General features: G+C 39.4%; 1 protein-coding gene across 1 annotated transcript in view; it reads right to left on the reverse strand.

Annotated features, from left to right (window-relative positions):
• Positions 1-925: 925 nt before the first annotated feature.
• Positions 926-11843, reverse strand: part of LOC104947678 (sodium/calcium exchanger 1-like) — a 12211-nt gene continuing 1293 nt past the window's right edge. Inside the window, exon 2 of the mRNA XM_010773738.1 lies at positions 926-1867. Within this exon, the coding sequence (XP_010772040.1) occupies positions 926-1816 (891 nt within the window). The 5' untranslated portion in view covers positions 1817-1867. The remainder of the gene's footprint in view (positions 1868-11843) is intronic.

The following is an 11843-nucleotide window of genomic DNA, read 5'->3' on the forward strand; positions in this document are numbered from 1 at the left end:
TCCACCAATCAGGAGGAGACAGCCACGGACATTGCCGTTGGAAAGCGCTGGAGACGCTGTAGTACATATGCCAGGCCTGTAGGTGGTGCTATTCTCACAGAATCCGCCCATGAAAAGACAGTGTTAAATTGAGCGAAATGAGGAATGGCTAAAATGCATGATCTGTTTGGTATTTTGAACAATAAAAAGTATAAATATGCCTTATATAGGTATGGTCCTACTCTATATTATTCAAATATAGCATGATAGGTCCACTTTAAGTTACAGTTTCATGACATGTTTCTTTAGAGAAATATATGTGTGACTGCAGGCAGATACTAGCTTATATTAGATACAATACTGTATATCAGCCATTGTTTTTTTTCTCAGAGGATAAGGGGCTTGCTCTCTTTATCAATTAAAGCCTGTTATCCTTTAAATACAGCTTTATTGACAACATTTCATTAAGCTTTTGAGCCCAATGGCAATTTAAAACGTTATTTTTTACCTCTTTGACATGAGGGACACGGTGGGGCAATGATTTTCTTTTGCCAGAAGTTGAAATATAAGTGCTCTTCATGAACTAATGTAGCACTGATTATTATTAATCAAATTAAAGAAAAGGTTACACAAACATTGACACTGAGAGACTTTAATTAACTGAGTGGTGATTAAACATAGCGTGATACTAAAAAGGCAATTAGATCAGTGCAATGCACCGACATCACAAAGAGCGCCAGATAGTAAATAACAGGAAATTAAAAAGTTAAAATAATTAAAATATATCTGTGTGTCTTTGAAGTAGCTTGATATGCTTCATGGCAGGAGTTTACCTTGGCAGGAATCCATTCAGTAATAGAGATAATTGTTTTAGATACACGTTACTAATGAACTCACATCCACCTACATAGAGTGCCTTATGTGCTTCTTTGTTTATTAGTGTTAATTAATCCAAACATACCTTGGAAGGAAGTGGGCGGTCTCCCTCGGTCTCGATGATCATGCCACGCTGCTTTCCAGTGCGGTAGCGCTTGTACACGTACTTGTAGAACAGCAGGCGGCGGTCGGCAACCCAGGCGAAAAGCACACATATGGGGAAGAAGAAGAAGGTGAGCAGCCCCTCCCACACCTGCACCACGCCGGGAGAGATCACGGACAGGATCAGGTAGAGCCAGATGTAGGCGAAGATACTCCAGGTGGCCGTGACGAAGAACACGCGGAGGTGCTTGACCTTCCTCGTCTCGCCGTCGGGAACAACGTACACGCAAAGCCCGATGATGACGAACATGTTGAATGCCGCAGAACCCACAATGGTGGCGGGGCCCAGTGTGCCAGCTTCGAACCCGTGACCTATGACCTCTATGACGGACAGCAGGATCTCAGGAGCCGACGAGCCCAGAGCCATGAGGGTGAGATTGGAGACGGTCTCGTTCCAGATCCGAACGGTGGTGGTGGTGGTTTCTCCATTGGGCTTCTTTATAGTGATCTCCTTTTCTTGAGACGTGATGACCTCTATCGATGCCATGAAACGGTCTGCAATGATCGACACGCCAAGGAACATGTAGACTAAAGCCACAAAATAAACTGTTGCCCGGGCCACTTTGTCACCAAATGACGGGTTCTGAGGCTCCCAAATAGGAAGGACCACCCCTTTTGCGCATGGCTCAGCCATGCTGCATTCCGTTTTGTTGGTGGACACCGCTAAAACGGAGCCATCGAAACTCTGCTCAGGCAGAGTGCCGGCCAAAGAGGGATCGAGCTTTAGGAGAATGATCACCGTGAAGACTGCTACCCTCAGGGCAGGGGACAGGAGGGATGAGTGATCCCAGCGACCCATGATGACGTCCGAACCAGCACCGTGAGGTGACGATTTATGAGGATATCAAACCTTTAGAGGGAAGAGAGGAGAAAGATTCAGATTAGACCATCATAGACTTAATACATGTTATAATGTTTGGATGTAGTGTTTAGGTTGGATTTTCTTCTTTCTAATTTAGAATGTTCAATACATATTTAAGCAGTTACCAACTCTTATCCCTTTTTTTATCTCAAATATGTAGATGGAACAGACTACAACAAACTGTGTTGTATCAGACGATGAAAAATCTTGGTTTAAACTGAGGAGTCACGACCTTTTCTAACTGCTAGTAAATGCTCAAGCAGTGCAAGGTAAAATCATCTTCTGTGTGTAAATAACACTCACTCTCACGTAACTTTTGCAGACTTCAAAAGAAGGTAGCTTCTCACTTTTAGGCATTAAAAACCTTAAAAACACAGCACCACCAAAACAAAAACATACGTTTCATGTTCAGTGTTTGCCAAGCTGTTAAGGGTCAGCAAGCTCATACAACCACGCCAAAGATAAACTTCAGCTCCTGAGTTCGGCACTCTATATTTTCAAGGAGCAGCTTCTGAAATATAATTGCCACATTCCTCCAACAATAATACCCTGCTGTTCCTCATGCAACCCGACGAGTGGCCCTCCCTGATAACAGACGGGTTGACTTCTGTCAACAACAGTGGCATTTCAATTACCGTACAGCTTTGAAGCCAGGCAGCCATTTCAAACAGGTAATGTAATCCAAACTCATTGTTTTCAAACTGGCTTGCAAGATAACTAACTAACAAATCCCTCACATAAAAAATGCATTTGAAGTATTTTCAATCCAAGGGGTTTTCTAGTTCTTAAATAGTGGTTAGTGGTTAAATACTGTGGGTATAGGGTATTGGTCTCTTTCTCTCCAACAATGTAAACTAAAAAAACATTTGATTTTGTATCACTTGTCTTTGTTTGCCTAGCTATGAACACAAATAACCCACTCTTTTAACAGCATTTCGAGTGCAGTGAGATATTTGCCTAAACTAGGTCACTATCTAAGAGACCACAACATCCCAACACTGATTCTTCAAATCAGTCGCTCGTTTGCTTCCACTCAAACACAAAAATCTGCTAAATTGAATACAGAGGAAACATAATAAGCTAAGAATTAATTTAAATTAAATAAAAGCATCCCTGAAGCCCAACACATACACAGTGCAGTTACCATTTATAACAAGCAAATTGCACATTTTTGGGTCATTTTCCATGGAGAGATTAATCCATCTGTTCTTAACTTCTATGGTAATCAGGCTGGACCATGCACTACTCACATTTTGTGTAATTAGATGTACAAGTGTATGTAGGACTGATAATCATAACAAAAAAACGTTATTATCGCACAATTAACATGTACTTTACAGAAAAGGAAGAAGTAGACACATTCATTTACAACGTTTTTATTGTGTTGACAGCAAATGTAACCTGTAGGTAATTATGTTTCTTACAAAAAGTATTTAAATTAGTAGTTTATGAATGTCTTTTGTTCAGATTCAGAGATGACCGGTGATATGGACTGTTATGATTCATACTGAATGGGATGAACATACAGTAACTGGGAGTCTGACCAAGTAATACCTTCCCAATAGGAAGTCAAAAACGTATTCCCAAATGCACAGGCAGCCAACGTGCATAGGTAGTGTTTGTTAGGAGCAAGGAAGCAGATGAAGGGAAAGGGATGTGGGTGATACCATGGTAAAGCACAACTTTCTAAAACACACACACACATCCTCTCCTGAGGTTTAAGGGGATAAGAAGAAAAATAAAAAGATTCCTTTCAGTGCTGCCAAATATACTGAATAACAAAGTTCCCAGACAGATTGTGTGCCCATGAATTCTCTATGGAGCTGAGACGCCGACAAGCAGTGACACAATGGAAGACTGCTTGTCCTTATTTGTGTTTTGTGCTGTGGTTCAGTATTCGTGTATCTGTCAGGTGACATGCCACTCTACCAGGTACAAATAGTTGAGAGATGTTTAAAACATATTTGATGTGATCGTGAAATCACCCTCATATGGGCAGTGGAAAATAATCATCAATTATCTCTTTCAATCCTTGATTTGCGATCTGATTGTGTATCGGCACAAGGCTAGATACTCTAAGTATGTTTGTTTGGCATATTACAGTACATGTATGCTGTATGCTGATTATGTCCATTTGTAGAGAATACAGCATAGGTTGATTGACATATTTGAGTTTTGTACCTTTGGCACATCTGTGAGCACACACGTGTTGATGGTCCTCTCTTTACTCACCATCTCATCTGATTTACCCAGTTACAAACTTGTACCACTCTGTACACCTTGTAGTTTAAGAACTGCTGCACACACAAGAGTAGTCATCCTTTTAATCAGGGATCAATAACAAGAACCCGAAACAAGGATCAGCTTAGAAATCTCCTCAAACAAGCTTCTTCCACATCCCTGCATGCCAACATCCATTTCCTGATAATTAATTGTTCACACTCTTACATGCAGAAGCAGCACGATTCACCCGACATCAATAGTCACATTAGTAGTTTCCTTCGTTTCCTCTTACCACAATACTCATTACAGATGAGGCTGTAAAGGCCCTAAAATATGAATCACATTTTGTCTTGCATTACATGAAGCGAGGCTTAGGAGCCGTAGGGCCCTGGTACTATTAGAAGCTAAATGAACAACACATAATCCATTTCCACAGGGAACGTAGTCAATATGTGGATTTTCATTCAATATATAATAAATAGAGAATATGTGTGCTGTGCCTAATGGTTTCTTGCTAGATAAATAAGTGACTGTGATCAGACCATAATGGTGAATTTACAGTATTGGGTTGCATCGATGTGAATAGTAGTTGGTTTGACTTTTGATGTGTATCTCAGCTGGGATGTGAGAACCTTTTGTTAAGAAAATCAATTGCAAACAAAATTACATGTGTACTTAATTAAGCTACTGTTCATCACTACCACAATAAACATTTCCCTCCTAATGGGTTTGAGAAGCTCTTTGCCTTTAATGGCCTTCTTGTGGGACCACACAAGGCTTACTATGGCATTTCCAAGTGATCAATAATTCAGTGTGCTTAGGGATTTGGTAGTTTTCACTTAAGGTTGTCATTTATACAACAGGCTGACGGCTAAAGAGCTATCTGTATATTCTAGCCGTTTTCTAAACAGTAGAGTGCATTTTCAATTGCTTCTGTGCACAAGTGAATGCACAAGGTAAGTTAGGTAGAAATGAATGAATGAAAATGTAAGAAATAGTTAGAATTGTGTCATTATCAGGGTGTGTAAAGTATACCATGATAATAAAATGTAATGATGACTATATCCCAACCTTGCTGTGACCCCACCTCATGACATCAACACTTGAATGGCTTTGTGTCAAAGAGAAAACCACATTCAAAGGAGGCAGCCATTAAAAACAGTCGAGGCTCATACAAACCAGTTGGAGTCTAATAGATTCACCACAGGTAGGAAAACAATTGAAACCTCACCCTGACAGAGGCACTTTAATCTTTTTGGGATTTCCCCTTTCCTTTAGTGTGTTGTATAGGTTTATGTGCATGTAAATGGTAAAATCCCAAAGTTCAATTACAAGCTAATTAGCTTAGCTTAGCCTAATCACCGGAAACGGGTAGCCTGGCTCTGTCAATAAGTGAAAACAAATAAATCAGTTTAGCAGTGCCATAAAATCTCACTAAACAACACTTTGTATCGTGTAATCAGTATACATTGTATATTACTATTTCATGTGTAATAAATTAATGTCTGAGCACTGTGGAGGTACACATCCCTCTCATGAGGTGCAATGATGCTTAGAAGCTCAGGTTTTTATATTGCATTACAGAGAAGCATTTAGTACCCACAGTCTTTTATTGCTCATATTGTTTCCTCTTAAACTATCCAATCAAACAATGATCGAAGTGGATTCATTTTCTATGCTTTGTTTTGATCGGCATGATCCCACTGAAAAGGGAAACTGAAATAAATGGGCGAATGGTTAATTGTATACAACAATGTTATGGCAGCTGCTTCAGTCCTCACACAAAAGTGGTTGGCAGTGCCTTACAAAAGGTTTCTGAGTATTTTGCATATTTTCAGTGACTCTGGGAGGTAAAATAAGATTAAAAAAACACATACAAGACTTTCTCAATGGCTGATGACTTTCTACCTTGCTCTTGAAAGGATACGATGTTTCCTTAAAAACAAGCTGGATAGGTTTTGGGAAATCTGGAAAACCTTTTACGACTTCCTGGAGCTTAATGGTTTCTGGGAGAATGAAGACACTTGAATATTATTTAGGCTGTGTTTCCATTTTCTTTTCTTCTTTCTTTCTTTTTCTGTTTTGTTTGTTTTGCTGATAGTATGTAAAGGCTATCTTGTTCATTAAGTGTCATTTCTATGCATAAAAACGAATAAAGAGATGTTTGAAAAAAAATGAAACCAATAAAAACACCTACAAGATCTTTCTTTCTTTCTGTAGCTGCTGACATTTGCATTTCCTAGTTGTTTCACCAATGCAATGGATGGTTAATAATACATGTTATATACTACACTAAGCACTGTGTTGTATGTTACCTAACAAAATGCATGTATATGATAACCCAGAGTCAGTTCTCTGCTTTCTGTTCCTTGCTCTGTTTATTCTCACCGACTTGCTTAAAATTTAACCTCACGGCCGGTCCTCAGTAAACTTTGCTTACACACTCTTGATTACTTTACACTTTATCAGGAGATTTCCCTGCAGATCATTACCTGTTCTGCTTATAGTCCCGTTTTTGCTGTACGGCAACAAAACACATCCTGTGGGAATAACTGACTGCACAAAAATCATTACCTGCTATTAGATAAAGGAAAAATGGATGCCCTGGCTGGTATCAGCACCCAGCTGAAGGGTGTATGTTTACACGGCTGCTGTTAACACAAGAGAGAGGCTTAGCTGCTTAACGGTGACTGCTATTTTGGATTTGGTAATTTAACTATCATGTATCAGAATATCCCGCTATGATTTCCCCTAGTGTAATGACCTTAAAACGTGGCTCCATTTCAGGACGAATACATGAGATAACCCTGCTACAGAAACAAATTGCACACACACACACACACACACACACACACACACACACACACACACACACACACACACACACACACACACACACACACACACCGCTGAATCTCTCTCCACAGAGGCAAAATCAAAACGAAGAATACATAACGTTTAGATAAGCAAGCTAATGTGGAGCACTGAGGCAAGCTGCTCCCTTTCTGCCCTAAAACTGTCATTCCTCTGGGACTCTGAAGGCAGCACCCCAAGGTGTCAAGAAGGCAGCTAAAAAGAAAAACTAGCTACAGAGAAAAGAGGAAAAAGCAAAGACATAGGACATGATCCCACTTTTTTTCCATACACCAAATATGTCCATAAGACGCTAAATCATGCAGGGAATACGAGTTTCTGGATGTGATACTGTGGTTGAATTATTCAAAGCAGAGTAGATGCTGAGCATGGACATGCCAACAAAAATAAGCAATTTTTGATGCAGGAAAACACAGAGCCAGCTGCCTCGAGGTGCAGCCTGATGTTTTACTCGCTACGTGGTAGGGCACGATCGTCTACATTTGTCAGTGAGGAAATATAATGAAGTATGGAAAAGTAAATGGAGGGAGGGATGGAAAGCGAAAGACAGGCCGAAGGAGAAAGATGAAGTGAATGAAACAGAGTCATTGAGGAAAAGAGAATGAGAGAAAGAGTCAGAAGGAAAAGTAAGGCAACCTAATATAGTCATATAACTTCTTTTTATATATAAATAGAAGTATTCTTTTGTAATGTTGCTGTGTAAGTAGGACACAATACACACACTAACACACAAAGCCCCTGCAAGCAAGTGAAGATGTATGGTGTGTGGTTACCACCATTGCAGTGATGTTGAGCTCTTTTAGCCTGGATCTGCCTCTCAGTCAGTCCTGGAGCAAAGACACTTTGACGCGTTATTACACTTAGAGTGGCAGAAATGATCAGACTCTGAATAACACAGAGCTATATCCTACTGTGTGTCATTCTTTATTTCCACTGACAATACCTCCATATCTGTCTGTCTGGATTGTGATGAGCGACATGTTCACGGGGGGAAAGTGATAATGAGATATGGGAAACAAGCAATTTAACACAAACAATCATTCAAAAACTTTTAAGTCAAATGAATGGCTTCCCTTATCTCAAGTGCTTCATTAGTTTATTGGAGAAGAACTAGCCAAAGGCACACAATCATCCTATACCCATCCATCCACACATTAAACTCTCCTTCAAGGGGTGGCTGGTATTGTCAGTTTAAAACGTTTTTTGTCCTAGATTTTAACAACATGTTACATGCCACGGGAAAACAGTCAAAGCCTCAAGAAGGTTTCATGTATTTATCTTGATCTAATTATTACATATATACAAAACCTTGACGACATACACTAAAACCTGCTCTAAATATAACACCGTAGTGTCAATAGGTTTATATTGTTATGAGTAATACGATCAAAGCCTTTTGGTTTCTTTGAGTTCAATTTTTTGGTTTTACCTTTGCTGTTTTGGCTCAAGTGCAGTCATTAGTGCTGTTTTCAGCAGAGGCACCAGTTATAAGGGCGAAAACAGTTTTGATAAACGTAGGGCTGCTCGATTATGGCAACAATCATAATCTCAATATTTGGGTCAATAATTGATATCACGATTATAAAAAACGATTATCCATTTACTTTGAAAACATCCATTTATTGAAAAAGAAATGTGAACAGTATGTTTTTAACAGTTGATTACCCTGAACTTTAAGTATGATTCAACTGAAAAAAAAAAAAAAAAAAAAGTGTATTAAAAAAGAAAAAAAAAGAAAATCGATTATGTTGTTTTCATAATGGTTGCAAGCCAAAATCGTAATTGCGATTAAAATACGATTAATTGAGCAGCCCTAGATAAATGTACTATACACGCCTAACTGCCGTCAGATAAAGTTAGCATCTACTGTAGCGGGTTAACAACATTGAATAAATAGCAGCTGAAGACCCAGTTGTTGCCCTCAGGAGTTGGTGGAGAACAAACAAAAGCAAAAAGACAGAATTATTGACTCACGTTTCTCGGATGAACAGAAACACAAATGAGTGCTAATGTTGTCTCTAACAGGATGCCAGTTCAACTAAAGGATGTCTTGCATGTTACTTATATCACCTATAAGATGATAATATTGAATCTACAGTGAGTATCAGTATTTTTTCTATCTATCAACGAAAAAACGTGTTTTTCTTATAGTCCGAAAGAGAAGGGTACTCCGAGACAAACATCTTTATATGTTATGTAAATGTGTCTTGAATCCTCTGTTCATGCTTTTCATCATACTTAGCTACTCTATGTGTCGCATGTAACCTTGTTTGGATTCATCCATATTTTATTACTGGGCCCATTACTGTCCTTGTGGGGGGTTGTGCCGACTCTGTGCGCATCCACTGACTGCAAGGACGCAACAGAAAGAGTTGTTATCTAATTATTCATAATGCTCGTTAAAATCGACATGCAGAAATGTAAATGCTGTGGTTCAGATGATATGTGTAGCCTCTTTTTTGTCCTATAGCGTTACTTTTACTGCTGCTGTTTTCTAGAATCAGCCCATATGTTCAGTAAACACTGTTATTTTTGTCAAGGATCTTAAGCCACCACTGGCTCGGTTTATTAGAAATAGAAATAAAAACTAAACATTTACAGGCTATTGTGTTGATCCTTTAGATGTTAGAAAAGCATCCTCTTGGTTTTGTGCTATGCAGATTTAGCCTTTCTGCCAACAAATCTTACAAAGTGTGCATCACAAGATTCAGCATTAAATGCAGTGTACAGGCCAATAAAGGCTGCCAATCTTCCCGGTGACTGGTTGATTGGTTTACAATGCTTTTACTTAGATTAACTTTATCTTTTTACAGACATGAAGTACGTATCAATCAGAAGGAGTTGGTATGTAACCGTACACATAATAAGCATAGGACTTACACTTGAAAGTTGGGTTGCATTTATTAACACACAAGCACAACTACAAATGACTTACACTGGATGGTTAGCTTGAAGATAACCCATCAATCTCCAAATAGATCAAATCTTCGTGAGTATGTGATGCTGGTGACTTCACATTGGCGATCTAAATATGTCAGTGTCACCACTTCAGAAGGATTTGCCTTGGCTATGCATACAGTACAGTGCAGGTTTCATTCTCCAAAATACTTAAGGCTCATTACAGTTGTTCAATATTTATTTTTATATATTATGATAACTGTTCTGTATTTATTAAGAATATGAAAAAGCAGGTAAAATCGGGACTGGCTGATCTGCAGTTGAATAAGCAGCTTTTTTGTTTTCCCCCCTAATACTCCACTTTACCTGACTGGTCTATGTCATGAAAGAACCCCGTTTACAGTAAACAAGAACGAACAGGTTCCCCTTTCGGAAAAAGACAGGGACAGCTTGTTGGTGCATAGGCGTGGGAACATAAAAATCTGCGGGGAAAAAAAGTAAGTCTAACACAAACAATATTTCATGTTTGTCCTATAACAATTAGTAACTGATATGGATCACATTAAGTCTGTTTACTCTAACTATGATGAAATGTGTGTGTATACGTATGCATGTGCAAATGTAGATACGCACATACTGTATCTAGATCTTTTGTACAAATAACTTGACACTTGATCTGATCAAATTCACACTTGGCGGGTTATTTGCTGTGGGCTCAAGGAAGTTGTTGAGTGCAAGCCCCTGAGATCTGTGTGACATTTATTTTTAGTGCGTTCTGTACACACTGCGTTATGTATTGAGATGATTGACTGTTACAACCCCAAACAGAATCTTGTGTATGCCTTGCTCTCCGTCTATGATACTTTATTAGCATAGCCTTGCTTTGGTATGCAACTATGTCAGGGCAGCTGTCATGGCAGGCAGAAAGGAAGTGCGGTGTCGAGTTTGAAGGTGACCGATCCTTTGTTAACATAAACCACAACCAACAACAACTAAGTCAGAGAAAGCTTACCTAGACTTTCCTACGGGAACATTTTTGGTCAAGGATACTTCAACATGTTGACTGCGGGGGATGGGAATCTAACCACCACCCTCTGACCGGTAGGCGCCCAATACCCCTCTAGGCTACAGTCATCAATGAACATCATGATGGAGATATACATTTTCAGCAATATTACAAAAAACAAACAAGAGAAACAATCTGTTCTATCCCTTCTTCCAACTCAGCCTCGTCTCAGCCATTTAACCAATGATTTATTTCCAACATGGTGCCATAATCTCTCCTCAATCAGGTTAAGAATAGGCCTCCTCATTGACAAATCCAAGAACGACTGAGATACGGCAAGAGTCTAGCGTCAGACATTGAGAAAGGTCAGCTTTTATTGTAAAATACATCACTTGTGTTAACCTGAACCCGTTGTATTGTGATGAAGCCTCACCACTGCATCGCCACAAGATCTTATATCCCATCAATAACCAACTGCACCACTGCTGGGAGGTAAATAAGTCAGTGAAAAGCTCAGGCTGCGTTTCAGTTTTTCATTGTCATAAATAAATATTTCATATCAGGGGCGGACTGGGACTAAAAATCAGCCCGGGAAACTCAACCGGATGAGATTCAGCTCCTCTGTGTCATGCTCATAAACCCCTCGACTGGAGTCAGCTGGAAAAAAAATGCCTGGAAAGCCTTGATTGTACTTGCCTGATGTGCCAAGCGCTCCTCACAAGACGAAGCGTCTGTAGTGTCAGGAGAATGAAAAGCCGCTGTCTGCTCTAATAGTATAAATGTCAGGCTTAAAGCTAACTGAATCTCTCCATGTTGATGTACCTTTTATAACACAGCAGAAAAAGGCTAACATAAGTATTTGTTCTAGAATTTCACGTTTAGAAACCCAACTGATCCATTTTAAATTCAGAAACATGAATGAAAAAGTGGCAGGGCTCGGAATTCTCTCCCCCCCCCCCCCCC

This window comes from Notothenia coriiceps, unplaced genomic scaffold, assembly GCF_000735185.1.
Source record: "Notothenia coriiceps isolate Sejong01 unplaced genomic scaffold, NC01 NC01_scaffold00012902, whole genome shotgun sequence".
NCBI classification, from domain to species: Eukaryota; Metazoa; Chordata; class Actinopteri; order Perciformes; family Nototheniidae; genus Notothenia; species Notothenia coriiceps.